Source organism: Egretta garzetta, unplaced genomic scaffold (assembly GCF_000687185.1).
Source record: "Egretta garzetta isolate BGI_Z169 unplaced genomic scaffold, ASM68718v1 scaffold97, whole genome shotgun sequence".
Classification (NCBI taxonomy): domain Eukaryota; kingdom Metazoa; phylum Chordata; class Aves; order Pelecaniformes; family Ardeidae; genus Egretta; species Egretta garzetta.
Window position 1 is genome coordinate 243,065 of NW_009260135.1, and position 26,618 is coordinate 269,682.

Below are 26,618 nucleotides of genomic sequence, written 5' to 3' on the forward strand. Positions count from 1 at the left end.
CATTCTTTGTTGTCCAGCACCTACCACCAAAAAGGTCTTTTCTCGAGACACAGGGATCATTTCCTCTTTCTTTAGGAGGCTTTGTAGCATTCCTGATGTGATGTGATTCTGCTTGAAAGCGGACTGTTGGTGTGCAGTGGAGCTGGATGAAGCTGCCTAAGCCGTAAGGTGACAAAGCTCAGGACCTTGAAGAACATCATCTTTAAATGAGGCCTGGAAGATCTGGAGGTTTCTAATGTTATGACCACAGTGAGGGAGACAGCCTTGCCCTTAGAAAATGTTTAGCCTGCTTTGGAGTTGTTGGTTGATTTATAGGCACTGTGAAAGAAAGGGTAAGGAGACAAAAAAGTGCAAATGCTGACCTCTTCTTCCCCACCAAAGTGGAACATGGCAGGTCAACCTCCTATAAAGACTTTTTTTTTTTTTTTTTTTTAATTAGGTGCACTTTTTTAATGCCTGCTCTCCTGGAAGGAGCTGAACCTTTTTTAATTTAGGCCTACTGAAGGTATCTAAGGAAATCTTTTCTGTTCATAGCCAGGAGCTCATGAAAAAAAAGGACTCATAACCACTAGATATATCTGTCTAGTATTTTGTAACATCTTTATTGTATGTTCAAAAAATGACATGTTGAATTTTAAGGTATCTTGATATGTACTGTTCTAATGCGAGCTGAGTAGTACTGGTCTTGCACTTCTGACTCTGGTTTATATGCTAGAAGTTCCCTTTTATGGTGGAAAATAAAAAAAAAAGCTATCCAAGTTTTAAATGTTTCATGCTACGGTTTTGATGGCGAGGCAGAATGGACTTCACTGGGGCACAGGTAGGCAAGAGTTATTCCCGAGTCATACACGGACAAACTCTTTGACATATGCTAACTATGACCAGACCCACCAGAAAGGTGGGAGCATCTTGGGTAATCTTCTTCCTTTTTACATTAGTAAGCATTAAGTCAATCCCTTATCTGATAGACATTGACTGTATGCATCCTTGGCTGATTTAATCTTAGCTGATTTGATTAAAAATAAAGTATTTAGTATTACTGTTACACATTAAAAATATTTTCGTAGTTTTAGACAATATTGTAATACGTTTTCTTTTTCAGCCTACAGAATGCTAGTTAAGTCAACGAATAATAGAGCATTATATGGTAACAACCTGTATATTACTGTGACTTTCTTTTCTGTATAATAGTGCACTTAGCTTTGAAGAAACACCTTTATTATTTTAAATATAAATATATTCACAAGATACATATTCTCTAATTATCCTCCCTTGGCAAGTATGCTTTTAATAATAATTTGGCATTTAAGTAAAATATACCTCTTCATCTTGTAAAGCTTAAAGTAATAACTAATTAAAGCAGTAGTTCTGTTTTATTTGAAGAACAGTTATTTCTTCTGGAATGTGTTATAAGCCTAGTTTTAAAGTAAATTAACCTTGTTCTCAGTTTATAAAATTGAAGTGTTCAATTCTGAGGTCTTAATTTCAAGTTTACTGCAGAAAAGTTGAGTGGCGTGTGAGTGGTGCTGCACTGGGAAACCGGGGAGGCCAATGAGATCTTGGGAGGCTGCTTGCAAAAGGAGTATCATTTTCTTTTTGAAGATATGTTTTAATAGAGGTGGATTAGTATTTTTTTAATATATTGCTGATGATTGCAATTGCAAGTTAGAGGGCTGTGAAGCATCAAAGGCCTGGAAGAACTTCTACAGAAAATATTTTCTGACACTTCTGCATCAAAGACAGTGCCTTCTGGTGCTAGAGCAAAACTGGCTTTCCTGCAATTTGTCATTTGCAGAGAATAACACCTCTGAGATACTGGCCTAAAATATTATGACAACTAAGAGGTTGAGTTTCGGTCATATCTGCCATTTGAACTGTCAAAAAACCCCTGTAACTTCCTTTTTTTTATTAAAAAAAACCAAAAAAACCCCAAACCAGTCCTGAGCAACTTCTTTAGTAATGAAAAAATCTGCTCATTAGAGCATTCCAGCTTTGATTCTTTAGTTTCTGTGATTTGGAGTCAGCTACCCAAATCTTAGGTCTCATTAACACTGAGGTAAAAACAGTCTTACTCTCAAATGATTAGGTATAATCAGTCAAACATTTAAATAGTCTAATATGATTTCCTATTGAGGATGACTGATGGTTTGGTCCTGCATAAGGTCTTTTGATTAGATGATTTTCTTTTCTTTGAATACATGTACCTCTTTGTGCATCCTTTTCCAAGAAGAACACAGTATATTTTGAAATAAACTTGTATAGTTGGCTTAGAGCAAATACCGTGAAGAAAAATTAAATTTACTCTCTCATAACCAATCAAATCCCCATGGTTATTCTGTAAATGTGGAACACTTCAGTAATTATCAGGGGTTTTCAGCTTCGCTTCATAGTATTGCCTAAGTTGAAAGTAGTGCTGCTTTTCATTATTAGTGGATTAAAAACCTGGGAAATAAATGCCTGTTAAAAAGTTACGTATAACCTGTCAAATTGTTATATTCTGGTTCTTTGTTTCTGGGCTTCCGATATTCCCTAGGAAAGCTAAAAAATTTTCTTGGGTTCTAACATTCCCTAGGGAAGCTAAAAATTAAAGTAAGTTCTGATAATCGTGTCGATACTGCTGTCTCTGAATAGCGATATATTGAGATGTCACATCTGTCAGCCATTTTTACATCAAATGAAGTTCAGTCTTAAATGCATGCAAAAGTAAAACTCTAATAATTTTTTATTTAAGTTAAAAATTTAGCCTTGTATCTGCAGTTTCATGTATGACCATGAGAATTAAATTTAGGCATAAATGGAAGAAGGGAGATATTTCGAGAATGTGCCATGGGATAAGAAACCAATTTAATGTCATCAGTGCAGTCAAAGAAAAAAAAAAAGCAATTCTGAATATTGAGAAAAGAACACATTAATTGTGGTCTGAGTTTTGGAAGAGGTTTTTAAAATTTTATATTTTATGTATAGGTATATTATGGCTTATAGTCAACCATAAAGAAGAGAATGAATATTCTAAAAATATCCAATAAATCCTTCATTTGCAGGGAAAGCAGGCCCACCTTGAAAGTAATCAACAGTGTATGACACCAGTTCTAACACACTGGGCTCTGATTTCTGGTTAGGTGTAAAACGGTTGCAGCTATAGACACGTTCGCACGCGTATTGTAATGAAGAGACTCTGCTTAATGGAGAGGTCACAGCAGATAAATCAAGTGGAAAAGCTGTGATGTTTTTTGTATTATAACGTCTTATTTAGGCCATCAGCTGGCTGGAAGGGGTTATTTTTTCCTGAAATGCACTTTATTAGCTATAAATTTAGAAATGTATGGTGAATTAACATTTGGTGTTTCTTTAGCCTTACCTGCCAACTGCTGCAGTGAAAGGATAAAAAGCTCCACTGAAACAGTGGTGGAGTTCAGAACGTAGTTGAACAGTCTAAGGGGAATAACGCAATTTCAAGAGAAAGCAATTGTTCAACTATATGAAGAAAACAGTGGATACCCTAATCAAATAAGAAATTTTCTATTTTATTTAAATAATGGTACTTCAGTATATGAGGAAACATAACTATAAAACCAGCAAATTCTGCTTCTGTTAATCTACTGAAAATAAGTTTAAAACTTGAATATTTGTAAGAAGAGTGGGAGAGAGATAGGATGAGGCTTATATAAATTATTCCTGCTCTTCTTCCCTAATATTTCAGCCGTTGTTCTTAGGATTTCTTACCTAACAAACTGATATATATCAAGGCATTTATCCTTCACTGTCACAGAAGATGCTGCTGTGGAATTTAGCTAAAAAAAATCAATTTAGTGGTTTGACAACGGAGAAAAATTAGATTGGCATTACAGAGGAACATTTAATAAGGATAAGAAATAAGGTCAAAGCAGCTGTAATGCATGTCTCACTGATTTTCAAGTGTATAATTTAAAATACTGTTGGTAACTTTGGGGTGCGGAAGCTGACCGGAAGATGTTGATTAATGCGAAAAAGCATATAGCTGCTACATTTCTCAGTTCTGAATGATCGTTGTCAAGCCATAGTTGGCTTTTAATTATATTTAGTAAGGGTTTTCACAATGCCGAGTACCAATCATAGAATGACTGTAAAATAAATATTTTCTTGAAATGGTTACAGGCAAAATCTCCCAGCTGGAGAGTAATATATAGAAACCTGAAATTTATATTATGCAAAGGTTTGAGCTGGATATTATTTTTCTAACAAAATTCAGTAAATTGTTCTGCTGAAAGAAAAGATGAAGGAATAATAAATGCTTATTACACTTAGGGTTTTTTGTATGTGAAGCTTTCTTGGGATGATTTTTGTTATCTTCCGTTTTTCTGTATTTGTTACTGGGCAACGGTAGAGAGAATCACATGTGAACAGAACTTTTTCCTTAGTCTGTTTTTGGCACAGGCAAAGGTGCTTTGTATTGTCTGGTCAGCTGCAGGCTTGCTGAGCGGGGCTGCTAGCAATTACAGGGAAGGCACTCTTGTAGCACTTCTCACTTGAGAATACACATGCATTTTTACATGTGAGTTAGGTACTCCTCACCTGTAAAGGCACATGCCTCTTGGCATAACGAGAGAACTGAGTCACTGAGACAGACGATGACTTTGTGAAGATTGCAAAAGTATATTTAGGATGGAGCCAGGATTTATGCCAGCAAAGGTAGCATCCAACACTTTTCTTTAACCCCTAGATGTTCTCATCATTGTCCATCCTTCTGACTGCAAAAAAAATTTGGTTTGGTTCTGTCTTTTTCTAAGGCTGTGTTGTGTACTTCTGAGCTGGCAACCTGCAAAATTGGGATTCATTATTTTGGAGTTTCCAATACAGCAGGTGTTTTCTGATCAATGTTACTTAGATTTGCCTTTCACTGGGAAGCTAGTGAGGCCAGCGAGACCTGGGGTGGAAGCCTGCAAACTAAGTATTAATTTTATTTATTTTTTTTGAGTTATGTTTTAATAGTAGTGAGTTGGTATTTTATTTTTTATTTTAACAATGCTTGCAATAGCAAGTTAGAGCACTGTGAAGCATCAAAGGACTGGAAGAGCTTCTTCTCCAAAATATATTTTCTGATGCTTCTGCACACACAACTTCTTCAGGTACGGTCTAGATTTTGGAGAGTTGTGTTTGGCCAGAGATGGTGGATACAAACTTGAAGCAAGTCCAGGATGGGAGTAGCAGTCCCCGTTGCTGGGGAGGTAAGATCCATGTACCTCAAGACGTTATGCTAACATACTCTGATATAGAAGTCTTTATAGTAACTGCATGTCTGGATAGAAAACTTTTCCTTCCTTTTTACTTGGACGAAAAGCATAATAGTGAGCCTCAAAGGGGAAAAAGGCCTGTAATCATTTAGGTTGAAGTGCTTCTTAATTCAAATGGTGTGCTACTTAGAGAATTTGATAAGAAGGATTAGAACTGGAAAAGAAAGACATTTTTAAAAGCAAAGCTATTACAGGGTTCATTACTTTATTTATATGTTCTCCAAAATCACATGAATGAAGGAAAAAAATGGGAGAGAAAAATACTGGCTTCAGTTCAGAATGTCAATTACTACTTTTTTAATCCTCTTTTCACAATTTATTTGACATCTTGAACGGTGGCCAAAAAAGCTATTATAACTATAAAACATATTCATTGGTATAAATCTCATTAAGTTGAGCAATTTAATTAAGGTATTGACATGCTTAATTGATACGTGCAAGGAGAGACCATTTTCATATCTAATTTCCATACGCTTTCTGCTTTTAAAAAAACTAGCTCCGTAAAAATGTTATAGATTCAGCTAAGCCCTGTCATCCCAAAGGAGCACTTGCTACCATTTACCTTGATTTAGAGCCAACTACTCTTCTAAGTGGAGCTCCATTAAATGGATCTGATGTATGCCTGACTCAAACATGCGTCAGCTTCTCTTATGATCAATAGTGGAATATTTATATTAATAAAGCACCAAGTTAATTAAATAAAATAGTCTTCTGGGTAAACTTAAGATACTAGGGGATGGGCAGAGAATCAATATATTCTGCCATTTGAACATTAACTATGTGCTCTGAAATATTATGTTGTCTTAGTAAAGATGCTTGCAGTGTGGAAGTCTCAGATGCACAGAAACTCCCAGTGCAGAAAAGCTCCTAAGCGACTTGTGCGGGATTTGCTTATTGAGTTAGAGAAAAACAGACAAAAAAACCCCCCTTGCATCTGTCTGGCTTCTGTGACTACCCTCTTCATTCCTACAAACACGCTGGAAATCCTTTATTTTGGGTTGAGACTGGACATGGTCAAGTAGGTATTTTCCTATTCCAGCCTTGCCAGAGAAGGAGTGTGCATGAGAAACTTGCCAAGTAAGGGTTTATCAGTGATAGTGAAGGGTCATAGGCCACCTATTTTGGTTTTGAAGAAAATGCCCTAAAGAAATTTTTTTAAATTATCTTTAAAATCAGTTGGCTGCTTGTGAGTGTGTCTAGTTCTAGTGTATTGCATATTTCAGCCAAAAGGACAACTGTTCTTCAGCCTTTTCCAGCAGCCTGGCCTGCAGCTGCCCCCATGGGCACGGGGGCAAGCAGTGGAGCGCGCAGGGGCCACGGTGCTGTGCCTCTGCTGAAACCCTCTCAGAGGGAGCTGGGAGAGAGATTTGTACATGAGTGGGTCGCTTCTGACTACTATAGAAACCTAACCCTGTTAGAAATGTAATCATAAGTCTCAGTCACAAGTTCACATAATGATTTTGCTTTAAAAAGACAAACTCCGCTGTCCTTGTGGCATTCATGTTATTTCTGTAACATGCAAATGGCCTTTGAAGGAAGCAAGTTCCCTCAGGTACCATTGCAATGCACTGATACCACTTTATTCTGCCTTTTATCTACATTTTAAGGCTCTGGTTCAATACAATAAAGAGAAAAATGTAAATAATGTAAATAATACTGCCGCTATAAAAGAATGCCTGACTTTGATACCAATGGAGATGAGTGCAAGGAAAATAAAATCTTAATTCAATATTGACAGGTTATTCAGTCAGCTTCAAACTTGTTCTGTGTAAATACGTTGCCATCTATTTAGTCATGGGCACCTTGGCATTGCTAAAAACAGTCGCCTCTGGTCCAGAAGTAAGTGGTTGTGTGCCAAAGCCCTCAGCGAATGCGGAAAGCGGAGCGTGCCTGCCTGCAGGCTCAGCTGGCCGGTGCGAGGCTCCTTCCTGCTCCCTTCTTGCACTTCTCAGGGTTGGTTTGAAGTTGATGAGTTAAAACTGAGGGAATTAGAATCTGTTCATTTGGGCCTTCTCATTTTTAAAAACTCAGGTGCGCTGGGCTGAACAGCACTCGTCGTGGAGCATGCAGTGATTATCGAATGTCTCATGACCATAACCTGGGGTCAGGATCTGAATGGAAGATTTCAGTGAACCTGTTCTTTGCTGACTTCTCTACGAGAGATGCTTTTTACCACACTGAACAAAATAATTATATAAACCCACAGGAACGTAGCGTATGGATTAATTTGTAGAACTTACTAAAATAATCAGTAGTAGTAGTTCTGGGCAATTGCAGGAAAATGGTGCTGATATTTTCCTGTGATGTATGATTTTGACCTGGTTAAAATATTTCTAATTACCAGACACATTGGAAAAGCTGAAGGAATAGTCTGTCTTATAGTGAATTTTGTCTTCCAGTAGCCAATATCAGCGTTTCAGCATTTACTGAAAATACTTTTTGTTTTGTTTCTATTTTTGTATTAATACAGAACCTTCTGATGAAGACAGATATGCTTGGTGTGTTTAATACTTCCAAATATGCTTCATATATGGAGAAATATACTTTGACTCTTGTCTAGTATTACTAATCAAAGCATGTATGTTACATGTGAAAATTCAAACTATTTAATGGATGTAAAACTATACTTTTGCTGTATTACTGTCTTTGGTAAAGTGTTGGTAATCCATCCCAACCCTACCATTTAGTATTTGTTTTGCCTTTCTTCTTTTATATCATTCTTATGTTCTATGATTTGGAAAGACTGAACAAAGAGTGCAAGTTAGAAACAACATTGGAACCGTATGTGTTATAGTTGTATATAATCTATAGCATAATCGTATACATTTAACAGGGTGGGATAGGTTTAGTTAGAAAACCACTTTCTGGGTTAGACATAGTTCCCCAATATTTAGAGTTGTCTTTCCAGAAATTAACTGTTCAAAGAAAGGGCAAGTGATTGCATCTGAGCCGAGATAAAAACAGATTCCACCATGAATTACTTTCTGGAACCGAACAAACCCCTTTGTGTATGGAACTGTGATGCAGAAATTGCTGTATTTTTTTGACTGACTCTTAGTTTCTGCCTCTTGACTGTTGGTTTTCTGTATGTACATCTGGAAGTAATGATGTGCATAAATAATACCAGAATGTAAACTTTCCAAGTTTCATAATTAAATTTGGTTTTTTTGATAAGATAGAACTATTTGTCTCATATGAAAAGGTTTTAAATTTTATAGTATCAAATACAAGATTTAAGGTGAAATCAGTCTTTAAACTGTGTGTGAATGTGTAATGTAGAACAGTTTGCGAGATAACCTGCCTCCTCGTTCATTACTAGGAGTGGCTGTGTTTAGTTTCAGTATTCTGCGGCAATTATTTTACTTCTGAGTTATTACTTTCTGGATTTTTTTTTTCCCCCCACTTTGGTAGTGTGCATTGATTATACTGAAAAAAGAATAATAATTCTGGATGCCGATTTCCTGGTGGGAAGTTTAGTCAGATCAGCGCCAGGGAGGGGACGGGGCAGCTGTGAGCTACCGTCATCACTTGCATTGTTTGTCTTTTAATGATGATTTGAATGTAATACATCACCTAAAGCTGCAAATACAGAGGCTTCCACTGTCTGGGTGATGTGAGTTCTCTCTACCTTTGCATTTGAATGTAATTTTTTCCGAGTGCCAGGCTGTATTTTGAAAGTAAAGCAAAGCATCTTTACCATCAAAAGCTTTCCTGTGAATCATTTTGTACTTGGTGCTATATACCCATGACACCCCCTAGCTAATTGTTTTTTCAAAAGCCTGCTAAAGTAGTTGAACAGAGGTGGCGTAAATTGAAGAAACTTTAAGTTTGGGATAGCTGGAAGCCAAGCCTTGCTGTCAGGCATAGTTTCTTCTGCCGACTCGCATAGCTATAGTGGACTCAGAGGCAGTCATCATCCTTCCCAGCAGTGATGAAATCAGATCACTCTGGAATTTGATATTCTTTGATTTGAGTGTGCTTCAACAATGAAACAGCAATGTGTAGACTTCTTGTTGCTTCCCTTTGGGGTCTGTTGTGCAGGAGGCCCTCCTCCCTCTTCCTGGTCAGCTATCAGCTTTTTTACATTTAATTTAATTTTCTGAGCTGACATTGTCAATCTGAAATTCAGCAACATGCCTGACAGTGAGTCAGAGGAAAGCAGAGTTCATTTTTGGAAGTGGCTTTATGCAAATAAATCCTTGTGCAGATCGCTGAAGCAAGGCATTTGCTGATGAATCAGAGGAGTGCCCTTGTTTCCTTGTCTTCTTCAGGAATAAAGCTCAAAATGTGCCACAAGAATCTTTGAGAGTTACTGTAAACAATTCACACATGCCCACATCTCCCTATGAGTATTTTGGGTGTTTGGGGATAAAAACTGAATTTTTATTCAAAGTAGAATCTGGAGGTTTTCATAATGTGGTGTTTGGTCAGCTTCAGGGCAATTAATTAAACTTGTAACTTATTCAGGCCAGGCTTTGTAAGTGGCAATGAAGTCTTAGGGAGACTGTTAATTCTTGTGAATTGTCTTGATTTTTAGCTTCGTCTTTAATAAAGTTTTAGCTCCTTGGTAGGTGATCTACCAAAGCATTAAAATAACAAAACACTCGATAAGCCGAGCGACATGATTACAAGTTTAGCTTCGGTTTTGGAGGAATTTATCATTTTGTGTGCACGTTAGCTGAAAGGTAATTCAGGTTTAGGTCTATGTTATGTTAGTTGGCATGTTTGTTCTGCTATGTAGTGTATGTCTGTTCTCTCATGTAGTATACTTTATTTTCTGTATTTAAAGCACCTATTTTCTATTTAGATGCCTTTTTCTAAAGCGTAGCACTATGGAATGATAAACTTTCTGGGTGTGGAGTGGGATGCTTGAAGGTGCTTTGCCTACCTGGATAGTAATTGGGGAAAAAAAAGAAATTATTTGGTTATGCTTCAGTGAATCTCTTCTTGTATGAGTGGATAAGGTAGCAGAACAAGGTTTGTTAGGTATCATTCAGCTGTAATGGTCAGGGTGGGCCTGCTCTGAAATATTGAATAGCTTGTGGGTTCATGGAGCCTACCGTAAAAAGGAGAAGCTAGTATTACTTAAACAGTTGCATCTTGCATGACTATCTCCAATAGAGTTAACCACTTTGTGGTATTACATCTTGCTCTAATAAATCTAGATGTCATATCCACATAGAAAAAATGAATTAAGGTTACACACCAGTCGGAACTGTATCTTCTTACATCTGCGGTATTTCACAGAGGCTTTCAGGGACTAAACGATTCATAGCAGGCAAGATAGATAAAAAGGTGAAGTTGTGGAAGAAAAACAGAAGCTAAAATGTTACAAAAGAAAGAATGGACAAGATGCATAAAACTCTTTTGTCCTTTGTGTAGGGCTTCAGTGCCTGTTAATGGAGTACAGACTGCTGAATATCACTGCACTAGATATTACTGGTCCAATATCATAATTTATTTTTAAAACTACCCCTCTTACACTGGCATACTTTTTACCACAGAATAATAGCTTCTCAATAACCAGGGCTTAGCTATAACCAAAATGTTTTTCTCACTGCAGCATGTTCAAATAATTTGCAATTCATTTCTGCCTCACTAGAATAAATGGAATGTCACTGTAGTTGTTTTTACTATCCATGGATTCTGTATAAATGTTATTACTTTTATATAGCTACAGAAATGCCTACGGTGATCATGCAAACAAATTAAATAATTGGCCTCTTTCAGGAGAACTTCATAAAAAATAAAGCTTAGATCTTTACAATGCAATTGCTACTTACTCCTGTGAATACAGTCTATTTTCATAGCTAATGTACAGGATCACAGCCTGAATTAAATAAATACTATTGTGACCGTTGTTTTCTTTCTACTGTGTGATGGTTAGGTGCAACCAGAATATAACTGGTCAGGGAGGTATTTTTCCAAATATATCAGTAAACTGTAAAAAAATCTTTACTTATAAAATACTCATCATTAACAAAAGCAGAATTAGGTTAAGAAAGATAATTCAAGAGCGAGTCTTCCTCCAGATGTTGATCAGTTATACAGTGGCGTGCAGTTTATTAGCTCATGTTTCAGACTTTATGATTTCATATATTTATCTCCTAAGATAAAAACTCACCATATTTTAAAAGAAGATAAGCAATAAACTGCAAATATCTTTTTGCTAAGTGATCAGGCTGGGCTGCTTCACTTCTGGTTTGTGGAGATCAGAGGAGGGTAATTTGCCTACTGACTTTCATGATTTCCAGACGCATAGGACTTCTTTCTGATACAGCTCAACAGACAAAAGTATAAAACAGGTAACAGGTCAACAGTATAAAACTTGTGGGTTTTAGGTTTTTTTTTTTAATTATCTTAAAATAAAGGAGCCTATATATGGCTTAATTTCCACTTTAGAAAGTATTGACATTAAAAAGCAGCAAGAGAGCTTTTTGAATTCACGTTGGTTTAGCAGCAAGCAAATATTTACAGAAATGGAAAATCACTGGGAGATTCCGTACTTTCCACTGATGTCAGTACTTCGCTCCTACCTCTTTGAGGTGTATGCTGTTCCTACTAAATCATTTTAGTTCCTCTGTGTGGTCATCTCACTTGGTCAGAGAACAGTGTCATACAAATGCATTGGTAGAATTTGGTATTGCGTAGGAACAACATCCCGTTGGGATCACTTTGTTTTGTCAGTGACTCCGTTGCAAATGTGTAGTAGTTCTGGGTAATCCCACAGTAAAAAGATTTTTATATCAAAATGAATCTCTCCGAAACACGTTGTCAGAATTGTACATGCTGTTTCTCTGCTGGCAAGCCAATCTCGCCACATGCGGTAAGACTTAGTATATAAATTGCATAAAATTGAATATCTCATGGATATGACTTCCAAGGGGTGGGGTTTTGTCTCCTCCTGCACCCTGCTAGAGTGCCTTTCTCTAGTCCCATGCTGCCTCTCTTTGTGTCTTGTTGTCCCCTCTATAAAAAAGGATGAATTATATTGATACCATTTTGTAAAGTACTGAAGACCTACATTAACTACTACTAATAAAGAAGCCTTATTGTTATTTAATAGTCCGAAGTTTTATCGTAATTCTCTTCAAGTGTTTCCTCTGAGTCCACTGTCAGTTACTTTCCAATTCCTGCTTCTGGACATATCCAAAGTTGAGAAGGACACTGAGGTCAAATTTAATTTTTGTGTGTATGCTCCAAAAGACAAAACAGATGCTGCTTTCTAAAATGAAAGCTCTGATCTGTCTCAAGATGGGTAGTTTTAAAATAAAAGTCCCCTAAATGCTGTCTGATCAGTATTTGCTCAGCATTTTGGAAATGGCAGGAGGAAGGAGGAAGAATTATAAAAGTCATGAAGGCAAATGTTGCCTTAAATTGGGCATTGATGCATAGATTATTTTTACACTTCATTTAAAATAATATAAAAATATTTACTAACCTTATAAGAGAGATTCTGGTAGGGTTTTTTTCTAGCTTGGCGTTGGGTGCATTGACAGCCAGATGTTGTAGCACTGTGTCTAATTTAGTGAAACAGAGTGGGATTTTTTTGTTGTTGTTTAAAGTGACTAAGAAATTTTTAAAAACCTCCTATGAAGCATGCACAAATGTGTACCCTCTGTCCTTTTAAACATTTAGAAAGACTTCACTGTGTACTGAGTGATCCCTGTAGTTGTGTCAGGACAGAAGTCATGAATCTGTAAAAGTCCACGCAGGGCGGATCTCTTGAAGAGTCTTTGTTAATAGATGAGTTTTAATTTGGCCTTGGAGATGGTGGAAGATGACGCTAAAATGATTATCTACTGCTGAGATATTTTTCCTCCTTGATTGCTTAGCAAACACCCTCAATCTTTAAGCTCAGCCTCTGTTCAGTGTCTTGCTCTTCAGAATGAGAGTATGTTTATGTGACTTGGGTTAATTAGACGACAATGTGAAGCTTTGAGTGAATGTTGAAGTATAGAAGTGTAGAGGTAGCATCTATTGCCTCTCAGTAAAACCAGATCAACAAAGAAATCATGGTGATTATCATCTGTAGTACTTGCGCGGTAGTGTATGACTGTGAAAGCAGTGAGGGCTGGCTTAATTAGAATTTCTGAGCTAAATTCCCCCCTTTAAAACAAACAAAACAAAACTAGGGTTTCTCAATGGCTTCCCAGGGCATGAATTGAGAACCAGCTGTATTATATTTAGCAGAACACTATCACCTTGCATTGTTCGGGGTACAAAACATCTGTAGGACCTGCTCTTGTTTTGCAGAACTTGGATGCTGTCAACATCTATACCTTTATTGCAGTAGTAGCTGGAAAATTTTTTTTTCCTTTTAGAAAATCAGCAGTGATGCCAAGTTTCCACAGAGTAAATGCTATGCAACACTATTGTTCTTAAGCTCTTGCCTTGTAGCCCATCGGCAATAAGACTTACCCATTTTTCCTTTTAGACAGAGAGCTAGAACTGCTGCTTTATGGTAAACACTGTCTTTTACGCTGAACATACAAAAGGGAGAAGCCATTGCTTCACTGAGTGCATGAGGCCCCTCCTCAGCATAGAGGTGCTGATCTGAGTGTCAGACTTGCCACAGCTTGTTCTTATTGCTATTGTAGTGGGCTGGTTTGGTCAATGCTTTTCCCACCTGGAAGATGGTAAATATCTTGAATTTATCTTGCATATTTACAAGGCTCAAAGTTACTGAATTGTCCTTAACGGCCTACTCAGTTATTTGTTAATCCATCTATAGAACAGGAAGAACTCTAATATTGAACGGTGTCTGTTTGATATTGAACAGAGTCTGTTTTGATCTGATTTCAACATCTGCATCCTTGAGCTTGTGGGTACTGGCACTTACACCTCCAGATACATTTACCACGCAAGTAATTTAGATCTGTTTCTTGCATACCTCAAGCATGGTGATGGCTCTCTTGGCTCAATCTTCTTAGCACGCTTTTAAGGCACAGCAGCTTTTGCAAGCGCGCGCTTGTTGCAAAGGAGACAGATCTGCATCCTTCTGCACTGCTTCCTGAGAATGAGTGGCTGGAGCTGCATAAGAGGATGTGACCAGATTAACTGTAAGATTTGCTCACTTCCTTGAAGGGGCGTTGAATTGATGGGCAAGAAGAAACTGTAGCTATTAGAAAGGAATCTGTGCTGCAGCCATTTTGCTGCTGGTTTTATGATCCTGGTTATGCCATGATTGAAGTTAAGCAAGGTTTGATGGATTGCAAGTTGTTGGGGATTGTAATAGAAGCTCTGGGAGACAACAGAGCTTGGGAATGTCAAGCCTTTAGTTAAAAGAAAAAGACACTGTGCATATTAATATTCTGTGCTGGAATTATTACAGTTATGATTTAATAAACTTCTTTTTACCCCTATGTACCTTTGTCTTTCTGTCTCTTTGCATGTTACCCCATTTTGTCTTGCAAACTCCTCTCTTAGTAAACATTGGTGCCTTTGCCCTCTCTCTTCACTGTCTGTGGAAGTTAGTTAGCTTCTGCTGTGGAAGTTAGTTAGCTTCTGTTGTGGAAGTTAGTTAGCTTCTGCTGTTGAAGTTACCTTCCCTCCAGCTCTTGCTCTATGAAAAAGCTGACATGTAGAATTCCCCACTTCACTGACTTGCTCCTCTTTTATTATGTGTTACTTAGAGATACCTATTCTATTTGGATTATGCTCTCTAATTTTTCCCCATCTGTTACTCTTTAACTCCTTAATTGTGTTATTAATTCAGTAAAGGGTTGTAGGATGGAGTTTGTGTAACATGCTGTACAAATTAAAACTAACTCTAATGAGACAAATTGCAGTGACCAGGCCATGTTAAATATGTGACCGTTTGCAGAGTAGTTCAGCCTGGGTTTAGTCCAGTTGTAAAGAAATGTTGGGTTGAAGAATAGTTACTAAACTTTAATGCACAAAACCTCAAGAATATTTTATTTTATTTTACTTTGGTAAATGTATGAGACTGAAATGGTTTCAACACAAGAATCCTATTTGGTAAAAAAAAAATGTAAAGAAGCTACTAACATGGATTAACTAATTCTCATTTTTCTCAACTGCACATTCTGTAGCTGAATTGAAGCTAGTGGGCAAAGTATTTATTTCTTAGCCTTGGTGGCAGCTGACATGTTCTTAAAATCAACATTTGTACCTTTCCATTGCTTGCTTTGCAAAATAAAACTAAACAATATAAACTTTTCAATATTACTGTGTCAGGAAGAGATGATGAGAAACAACTGGTTATTTTGTACTCTCAAGCCCGCTATATGGTTGAATCAACCAGTGGTTGTTCTTACGGGTTTGTATCAGCTGCTACACAGAGAGTTCTGTGGGAGCTGTTTATTCTGAGATGCAATTCAATTGTGGATAAGCTCGAAGGTCCTTGAAGGCATCAGTTTAGTTATGCTGGATTTTTCCTTTATTTGAGATGAACGTTGGTTCCATGTGTTAATGGTGTGAGTCTACTGTTTTATTATGGGATCAACATACAATAACATACTGGGAAAGACATGTTTGGCTGTGAATCGTTTGCTCTTGATGACTAGTGCTTTAAGTCTTTGCATTAAACTTTTTTGACATTAAAGGCAAGTCTGGTTCTTTATTGGATAGCACTGAATTGTGATCTCTCTTTTAGACCATTTGAGCAGGAGAAATAATATAAGAGTAGTGATCAACCACAATAAATACTTCTTAATCAAGCTGCTTTTCAGGCAGTTCTTTGTTTAAAAAAATAGTATTTTAAAATTTTAGAATCCGTATGCCAAAAATCATCTGTAAAATAACTGGTATATGCTTAAAGGGTTTTTTTTTTTTGTTTTGAGAAGAGAAACAACCTGAGCATAATTCTATCAGTGTTGATTTAGTGTTGATTTTTTAGTTTTCATATAGTATTTCTTATCATCAGTACCACCGTAACTTTGCAAGTTGTATTAAAGCAGCTATTTTGATGTTTTAGATCTGTAGTTCAAGTGAAGACTCTTATTTTATGAATGTTCATACGGTCTGTGTTCCAATTAACTGATTTACGTTCTGTCACTGGCAAATTAAAAAAAGACTCTTAATGTATTTTATTGCTGTGTTGGACAGTTGGAGTTCCACTTAGGAAGCAATAAGCGGTGTTAAAGCAGGAATCTAAAATCCAGCATTGTAGCAAAGGCTACAGAGGCATTTAGAAAACGTCAGCAGTTTTGGGTGGGTTTTTTTTTCCTTTCCAATCGTTTTATCAGTAAGGCTCTTGCAATTCACATTTGAAGATCAGGAAAACAGTATTAGACTTGCAGCAGTAGTTAATCTGTGTCCAAAGCATTTTAGTTAAGTTAAAATAAAAACTAAAAAAAAAAAATCTATTGACTCGTGCCAACTCTTGTTTGAGTCTGGGTTAGACTAATGTGTGGTCTGCTGTGCGGTGAGGGCATGTGAGCCACAGCTGCTGGATTTTGTTAGCTCCTGTGTCTCTGATCTATGCAAACTTGAGGTCAAAGTTCTTTAATATCTCTGTGGCTCTGTTTCCCCATCTCCGAAATGAGAGTGCCATTTCTTCAGGGGCGTTCATTGTATGCTGCTAGCTGTGGAAGCTGTTGGTCACATGTGTCCAGTATCGTCGCCTGCTGTGTTTTTCACCTACTCGGTTCCTCTGTGATCTGCTGCCAAGGCCCTTTCAAGCGTGTTTCCATCGGTCAGGACCCCTGTATGAAGGAGGCAGGGGGACACTTCCAAAAAGAGACTGCACTTTATCGAGGCTGTGGCTGGTTGCAGAATCTCTGTGCCATTTGCACTGCTTGAAAGCTGTGTGGCAGGCTGCAGTGGATGAAACTTCTCTGTATTTATCAAAATAAGAGGAAGAATAATTTAATCCAAGAACACTCATTTAGCTCAACATGTCTACCAGAATGCAAATGAACCTGTTGCCATTGTTGTTGGGCTTGCTGCTTTCTGCACAGAAGAACCTTTGTGAAGGAGGGTGCTGCTGACGTACTAGCATGTTTTAGTTTGTCCTTAGGTCAGTCAAGCGCTTTCTGTCAGCTCTCTAACATTGTCTGTGAGGGCAACGATTTTTGGAAGTGTATGTTTCTCCAAAGCTGGAATTTTTTGGAGTTCCTCCTTGGGACCCATCATTGCATCCAGGCATTGGACTCGTCTTCCATTACAGAAATAGATGGCTTGAAACCAGTGTCTGAGAAATAGGAAATATATTAGTAATCATAATTTATTTTTTCTTCAGATTAGTTCTTTGGTTTTGCTTGAATACCGTAATTGTTTTTTGTCTGTCTGTGTTTTTAGGGGTTTGGTTTGGGCTTTTTTTTGCCTCACATTAGTTTATCTGGTTTTCTGCAGTTACTATTAATAACTAATATTTATTTTACATCCTGTCAGTGCGAGCTTCCCGTTATGTCTGTTATGAGAAGTAGGGAATGAAAAGCTGAGACTTTAAGATAAACTATGTCGACAAGCTGCTAGTTACAGCCTTCTGCTCCCTTAGAGCAAATCTTGTGAAGTGCATGGGCTGAGCCTGATTGGTGTTTGCTTGCTTATGAAAGATGCTCAGCAAAAGTTTGGCACAGCATTAGGAAGCAGACATGAACACCCTTCCTAACCATCTCCAAAAAGGACGATTATTATTGTGAGAAGGCAGTCATGGAAAATGAAGCATGCAGTTGTGAATTTTCTTCCGTGCTGCGTCACTAATGCCACTCAGGCTGTCAGTTCTCCAGGCCAATAGAGAGATTTATGAAATCAGTCCACAGTCCTGGAGGTTTAGAGAGGCAGTATTGTTAGCTAGAGTAGAGTGACTAAATGGAAAATAAAATTAATACAAATTACAAGAAGATTGTCGTAGCAAATGGATGAATTTCCTACAGTTCCCTGGTTTTGCCTGACTGCAAGTGAGGGCTGAGCATAAAGACAAAGCAGAAAGCAAAAAATATAAATTAGCCCTTTTAGACCACAATAATATTAGGAAAAAATACTTGAAACCCTAATTTGTCGTTAAACCTGATTTGAAATAATGCACAATAAAATGCCGGGCAAATGCATCTTGAGGTGTTGGTGGGTTTAGTGTGGTTATATTTGACCACCCAATTCTACTTTGTCAACCCCTTTTGGTTGTATTTTGTGTGTCTCTGGCTTTCAGATCTTACTAATTTTTGCCTTCCTAAGCCATTTTGTCACGCATTTACCATTGGCTGCAGCTCTGCTGTGCCCCACTGTCACACCAAAGTGACTCCCTGTCATGAAATCAGTCTTCAGCGTAAGACTTCCTTCTTATAGGTCTGAAATACACTTTGCTTTCAACTCTTCTCCGTTCGGGTTGCCTGATCATTTGTCTGGGTTGAAGGTCTGTCTTTAAAGAACTAATATTTTGTTGCTGGCAAAAGAAAGGGGAGGTGAAGGAAGGGTCAGAGTGTAGATCAGTGTTAAACAAATTGTGAAGGTCACAAAGAATGTTAATCTGGCTTGAAAAAGAAACTTGTATCCAGCAGCACATTTTTGTTTGCGATGGTCTGAATGGACAATTGTGGCTACTTTGAGAATTTGGTGTAGACTGCATGACTGGTATAAATTGAATTAGTCTCATGACAAGGACATGGTCCCCTTTTTTTCCTATCTGCCTGATGGAAAGCAGAAGAAAGCCCTGCATGACACGTCTTGACCCACAGTGTCACTGTGGGCTTTTGTGACAGGCTCTGATTTCTGGCCTCTCATTTGATTAAAGCCAATTTGGTGGAGACTAGAAAGGAGGCTTGCTGCAACACAAAATGTACTTACAGAAAACAGTATCTGGTGGTGAGTACAGATGACTGCCATTCAGTCTTAACAATCATTAGAAAGCCAGGATTTCTTTCTGAAAATGGGGCAAAGTGTTGGGCTTGTATAGCATAGGGACACAGTCGCGCCAAATGATGCACTGTGTAATATCCTGTGCTGTGGTATCACCTTTCTTGTCCTTTTCTCCAGCCATTCCTGTGCCTTCCATTTCCTCCATTTGCTTATTTCTTCCGTTTTTCTTTTCCACTCTTCTACCTTCCTTTCATCTTCCTACACTGCTCTCTTCCCCCCACTTTGTACCCTGAATGAGCGTGAAATTGCTCCCTCTTTTCCATGCTGACAGGGCACCACCAAAGAAATCATTGTAAGTGCTGCTTTTCCTTAGCCTGAAAACATTCCAACTTTCTGATTTTGTGTCTGTTTCCCTCTGATTCCTGATGCCCTCCTTCCTGCCTCCGTTAGTGCTGGTAGGGGTTTGTGAACTTGGAAAATTCCAGTGGAAATATTTATAGTGCATCAAAGGAAAAAGCAACTGAATGCAAGATGTGTAACGATAAACTGTAACCTGCAGTGCCTCTACCTGCACTCACAATGCAGATGTAATGATTTAAATTGAAACATTTTGTCAAGTTTTAAGTACTAGAAAGAAGTTTTTTAATTGCTGGGGTTTTTTTTAAACAAGGTTAGAAATTCTGTTCTTCCCATTGATACACAGCACACTGGGTTTGGTTTTTGTTTTTTTTTACAGTGGATCAAGATACATTTACAAAACTCATAAGAAAATAATTATCATGTTTTCCTGACTATTAATTTCAAATAAGGGGCTGTAATCTGAGCAGGGGTAGCCAAGTATTTTTGGAGTCGGTAAACAACCAGGAGCATGGTGAGAAAATTGCATTTACACTGCAGGGTTGCAATTTCAAGGCATGAGATTTGGCTGCACATACTCTGACAGTGAATCGTGGCATTGTGCCAGTGTCATGACCACATTTGAGTGATGTTTTCTGGAAGTTTTGTCATTTTATTGTGAATTCTGGTGGTTTTTGTTGGAGAGTCATTTCAGCTCGTGACACAGACCTCTAGAGGAGATAAAGAAAATTGAAAACATTGTGCGGTGTAACAAATCCAGAAACATCTACTTTACCAAGCATGTTTATGTTCCAATATCTCATGTAGATTTGAGAAATTTGTTCTCTTTGTTAATAGACTGTATTTTTTTTCTCTTCCCTTATTCAGAGACCTGAGTGAAAACCAGATAAAAGGAATTCCTAGAAAGGCCTTTCGAGGAATCATTGATGTGAAGAACTTGTAAGTGACAACTTCATTAATATTTCTGGTGAAAAACATTCTCTCTAGGTTACGATTGGCTGTTACAATTTGTTTGAGTACCGCATGGTTAGCTCTGTGCAACGCAAAAGGGAGCTGCGGGCCCTGCTGTGTGCAGCAGGTTACTGTCAAGGGCCTCGTGCTACTTTGGTCCATGTGTACACTGTGCAACACACCTGGGGAAGTTTTGAGCAAAGGAGAAAGTATACTTAAAGGCTTTATCCCTGCCTGCAATATTGCCCTGCAAAATGCAGTGAAATCACAGTCCAAGCCCTGAAACAAGATATGCATAGGAAAAGAACTGGGGGTGAAATTGAAATACTTCACTTATATTAAATTTTCTGTCCCACCACTTGGGTGGGAAGTAAATATGGCAAAATGTGGCACACAAGCACAGTAGTTGAGCACAAATATCAGAAAATAAAAACAAGAATGTAGGAAATTAACTGTGTGTGCTTTGACAGTTTGTATTGAAAATGAAAATTTTTAAAAGCCGTTAAAGGGAGAAAAGGGGGTTTTGCTGTTTGTGCTAATGAAGCTGGTCTGTCCTGGCCATTTTCTATAACACAGTCTGAAATATGTGTAAGAACTTTCATCTCTCTTATTTCCAGAGTTGCTAAAGGCTCTTACATGTTACACACCAGAAATGCATTTTTGTGCACACCCACACACTAATGCGCCATTGACATCATTGGAGTCAACACAAGGTGAATTGAAAAAGGACGTAACAGCCAGCAAGTTGGCAGAGAGTCAGGATTTCCTGAGAAAAACTTGCAGCCGCTCTCGGAGCCATTAGTATTAGCACTGTGTTACCACACCAGTAGCTGAAATCTGATAGCCCATGTTAAATATTGTAAGCATAGTGTAAATAGTGTGGATTTTTTTGTTTAATTAGTAGAAGAATCAGCTGAAGGAGATCTAAAAAGAAGCACTTTACTATGAACAGTCTAACAACACACCCGTGCTCTGTTTTCATTTCTTGCCCAACAACCTCTTTAGCATCCAGACTAACTTTTTTTTCTATAGGCAGCGTGGAAACTGTTAAGGGCAGTCAACATGAGTCAAAGCATGACCATGTCTGCATCCAAGGGCAAAGCACAATTCTTGTAGTTTCTCTGGTGATGCTGTGTTGCAGGCCATATCACATCACTGGGGTTTGTGCAAGGGAGACAGTACAGCAAGAGACCAAGGCAGGACTTCCCCCAAACTGGAAAGGAGCAATGCTGTGAGATGCCTCCTGCTTTGTCTCTGAGCACTGTGCAAGGTTCCTTTGGAGGCTTTGGGGTAGGCAGAACATGAAGAGTTTTACACGCCATATAACATTTACAGCTGTTTCTGCAGGCATTCAGCGTACTGATTGTTTAGATAAACAGGAGGAGAGGCAGAGTTTTCACTCAGATCTATAGTCATTTTTTCGTGATAGGAATGGATGAATTGTGTATCCAGGGTGGTTCATTAGATCAGATGACTGCTGCTTCCAGACAGAGACTCTGTGGCCCAAGAGTTGCTGAGAAAAATGTGACAAAATCTTGAGCCAACTTGCTGCTGGAAACACATTAAAATTTCTGCAGCAATAACCGTAAGGGTGTGATGCGAGTTGAACCAAGTTAATATTTAAAGCTCTTAAAGCTTTAAGCAGTAAGCTTAAGCATGCCAATTCCCATTCTCAGTCTCAATTTGGCAGCCAGCTCGCTCCCTTCTGAGTCACAGGAATGACCATGCCAATGAGCGTGAGTGTTCAAGCACCTAGAGGAGGAGAATGAGTCTTTGCCTGTCAGTGCCATTCAGCTGTTCGAACACCTGCACTGCTAATCGCTTGGTGACTCTCTGACATATATGCACTGATGTGATAGCAGCAGGGTTGGCTGTTTCTATGGTTATCACTTTGCAGATTCATTGTACTATCGCAGAGTTCTTCAACCTTACAAAGCATCATTTTGAAGCATCTTGGAGTATTTTAGATGTAAGAAATAAAGTTACATGTTCTCCCCCACTCCCCAACCCTTTCCAATTTATCGTTAAAACGTGTATAGGGAAAGGCTGGCATGGAATTGTCTCTGTTTTCATGTCTTCATATTTAGCATGGCCTCAAATTCTTCCAGTTTCTACATAAAGTGTCCAAATGTCATGGCAAAAATAATAACTCTGCAGATATTACAATAGGGGCACAGCAAGTGCTAGACCACATGAAAGTCTCCTTATTAATGCTGTCTTTAACAGCAGTTTAGAAAGCTTCCCTCAGGAAAAAATGCAGAGAAATTCATGCAATAGACTAAGCTGGGGCACAAATTTCCTTTTGGATACAGGCTCTGAAATACGCAGCCTAAGGGCTTAATATAAATTACAGTGGGTGTCATTTGGTGGAAACCCTGTGAGAACAACCCTATCTCAGTGTAGCCATAGGAGTAAGCAACACAAAGTGGCAGGCTATGTCCAGTTGGAGCATACTGGTGTAAATCAAAAAAAAAAAAAAAAAAAAAAAGAAGACAAAAAAGCAGGTCCTGAATTTAAGGGAAGAGCTGCTGCTGCATGTGTGAAGCAATGAGAGTCTTTGGTGATGTCTGTCTAGCACCAGGACTGCAGAACTGGCTTGGTACCGATAGGATTTTGGTAATTTAAAAAAATAAATGTTAAGATGATAGGAAAGAAAAAAAAAAAGTGTTATAAAATACAGTGTTTCAGGATATTTTTCACTATGTCTTTCTTTCCAAATGGTAAAGGCTTTCTATCTTCTGTTATTCTCTTAGCAGAGCAGTGAGCCCAGGAAAATGGGCTCACAGAAGGGCTGTGCTAGAGAGGAGCTTTTAAATGTCAGGGAGGCCAACGTTTTTGCACAAGACATAGCCAGAGCAGAGGCTGGCAAGATGAGGTTTTAAAATTCCCAAGTGAGGGAAATTTTGTTGTGTGAATTACTTTCATATGAAGTGTTTTCTGCTGTTTGACTATAAAATCGAAGGAAGAATCTGCACACAAAGTATAAGTTAGTCTATTTCTAATGAAAATATAGAAATAATTATACAGCTTGGAGAAAATTTCATGAACACATAATGTTCATGACAAATAGTGAACTTATATGGAAATTTGGTGTAAACTGACACTTCGAACATATTGTAGAATAGATGCATAAATGTTACTCAACCGAAAGAGTTGAACAAGCAAGGGCAAGAGAGGGCCAGCTTGCAGTCCGCACCTGTATTCGATTTCTGTTACTTATTACTTAGAGAACAGGAAATGTTTCTTGCAGGAATCTAGCCCCAGGTAAGCACATTCATTTCAAGAATTAAAGTGTATGGATATGAGTCCTGTTGAGCTTTGGGCTAACTCAGCACTGTCAGCTGTGGTCCTCCATCATAAAAATATATAGAGCCACTTCTTGGATTTCTGCACGTTTGCCCTGCTTGTATCACATCCTGGCATGCAGATGAGTGTTCCTCTGGGGAGGCATTCCGGCAGTTTCTGTTGAATTAGCCTCCCCAGCTCACCTTATTGAGGGCAGCCAGATGCCCAGAATAGGAATATGCAGAGGTTGACTCAAATAAAGATACCGTAATGTCAGCAACCATTCTTTTAAGGTGTTGTTTGTGGTTATTGGCAGTATGCTCCCAGCATTTCCTCTCGCTGTGCTCCCTTCAGGACTGTGCAGCTGAACACAACCAATCAAGCTGTGTGAGGATCGCAAAGCACTGTAGGAATGTGATTCTTGGAGGCATCATGATATCGGGGCTTGTTGTGTTGCAGGGATCGTTCCCCCATAAGAAATGCACAGGGGCAGATTTCAAAGAATTACTCTTCCTGGCAAGTTGCTGCCCTATGTCCTTTTAACCATCTCTTGACAGAAGTTTATTTCTTTGGTTTGCAGCATTGTAGTATGGAAAATCAATAACCCAAGACTTACCAGCAAGCAGAGATCTGTCTGAGACTGAAATGGCAAGGCTCTGGTTCTGTTTCCCTTAGCCTTTCCTCCTCTGTCACCCATTCCTATCTTGCACCTTTCGGACTGAAGGAAAAGCTAATTCTGTAAGCAGTGAGGGTGCGAACGTACATTTCACATATGTACCGAACGCACAGCCTTGGTGTTAGTCTCTGTGTCAATGCAGCCTCCGCGACCCACATCAAGGAGCAAGTGCTGGTGGCAGGGCTGAGTGGTAGGAACTGGCCTGTGACCATACTATCTATAGGGTTCAAGCTCTGTTGTGCATGGTCCCTTCTTTCACATCAACACCTCCCAGCCAAGGAAACGAAGTGATTCACTGAAAGGAAAACATGAATACGTGTTGAGTGTGGATGTGTGGGGAGAATGACAGAGCAGCAGAGCAGAGCAGGAGCCAACCTGACAGCATAGACACCCCGTCTGAACACCACACAGAGGTAGAGCCACACGAAATTACATAGTTACTGCTTTTTCTGTGAGGAGGTGCTGCCGTTTCTTGTTCTTGATTCACTGGAACTCAGTTCTGTGCATATTCAGCTTCTGTCTTTTTCCTTTTGTAGGCTTTGACTATAAGATAGAATTCTTTAGCATTGGGATTCAGAAAAACACAAGCCAACAGCTTCATCTGTCATGATAATACAGGATTATTGCATTTCTGTCTAAATATTTCTCAGCCGCACATAAGATAATAGCTTATATTACTAGACCTGCAAGCTGCTTTCCTTGTGTCCTGGGGCCACTTAGGAAATTGTGGGTAATATCCTTCTTATAGCCCTAAAGCTTCTTTTGGAAGGAGAAATGAAGCGTTTAGATTTTTTTTTTTTTTTTAAATGCAGAAATACAACAGCACATCTGTGATATTTATCACTTCCATAAGTCAGTACACATTTATTTTCCTAGTGGTTACATTACCTATGCAATGTAAAAAATCAAAGCTCTGCGAGTACTGTGAAATATTTTTGTGACTATTAGTTTCAGTTTCTTATTTGTTAAATGGCTTTTCCTGGAAGATACTCTTACTTTTTCTGCATGCATCTACTATTAGGATCGATCCATATGACTTTTACAAAAATTAAACATCTAGGTTGCACATTCAGGTTTTGGAAAAAGCTGAACTTGCTTTTTACGTTGAGAGGTATTTTGCATTCAGCCACACAAAATATAAAAATGTTCCTATGTCATTTTTTTTTTATCCATCACAACCAGCACTGCAGAGCATATTTGTAATTTTTGCCTTTCAGCCATAGAATAGAAATAATTACACATACATGTCAAGGTAAAATAATGAATAAACCCAAGGAAATAATGATTGATTTGTGTGTAGCCATTTCACTAGCAGAAAGCAAGCAGTGATTGTGAATTATTTGCTGTACATAAATATGCCGTATATCTTAGTAGATACACAATAGTTACACTAGAAAACTTTAGTCTGGGTTCTCAAGGCAAGCTATTATCTGGAGCCCTCTCAAATTCCTGACCTTAGTTTCTTGACATTTGTGTATGGTATTCCATGTTACTATTGAGGTTTGCAGTGAAATAAAACAAAAGGAGGAAGATAAACAGTTGGCCAGATTTTCCACTCGTTTGGTGTAAAATCTGGAATAAGTCTACCAAACGCACAGGTTGGCCTCAAATAAAAGCAATGAAAAGGCTAGAGAACTGATTATCACGTGGTACCTTGTGTATTTGCCTATGAATCTTTCGATAGACTGAACAATATGTGTCTGTATTTGATGATGTGCATGAAAGGCACAGTATATTTCAAATATGAATACATAAAAATTTAAAGAAAGGATAGATTGCTATTATGGAACAGCTTTCAGGTTGCTTTGATCTCAGCTGGTATTTTTGAGTATTTTCAGAGCTGACAAAACAGGTTAGCAGTATTGAAACAGCTATTTGAAAATACTTGTAAGAGGCAACCCTTTTGCACTCTTTAGGGGGCGAAAAGATCGTGTTACTTCAACCTTAAAAATTTGTAAATAATTTTTCTCCTCCTTATCTGTAAATTCACGCTGCACTCAATGTATTCCAACAGTGTGTTCCTTTCTATCTTCTGTAATTGCTATTCATTGTGATAGTGACCATAATGAATTCAAGAGAGATCTCTGTGGCCATCACATTTGCTTTCCTAGAAATTCTGTTGTAATGCAGCATTATTATAACATTAAAATAACACATTACCAACTTACCACCTTCTATGGAGAAACATCACCTGCAGCGTAAGTTAATTTTATGAATATATTAGTTTGAGCTTTTGCCATCTGTTCTACCCCTTATAATAAATGCAAAAAGCATATATTTCACAATTAACTCATTAAAAAGATATGATTGATTGAAAT

The 26,618-nt window shown here is 38.2% G+C and overlaps 1 protein-coding gene across 1 annotated transcript in view; it reads left to right on the forward strand.

The window, feature by feature from the left end:
• SLIT3 (slit guidance ligand 3) overlaps nt 1-26,618 on the forward strand; it is a gene marked incomplete at its 5' end in the record, with an annotated part of 500,013 nt that overhangs the window by 226,908 nt on the left and 246,487 nt on the right. Inside the window, one exon of the mRNA XM_009641607.2 lies at nt 20,256-20,327. Coding sequence (XP_009639902.1) covers nt 20,256-20,327 — 72 coding nt within the window. The remainder of the gene's footprint in view (nt 1-20,255; nt 20,328-26,618) is intronic.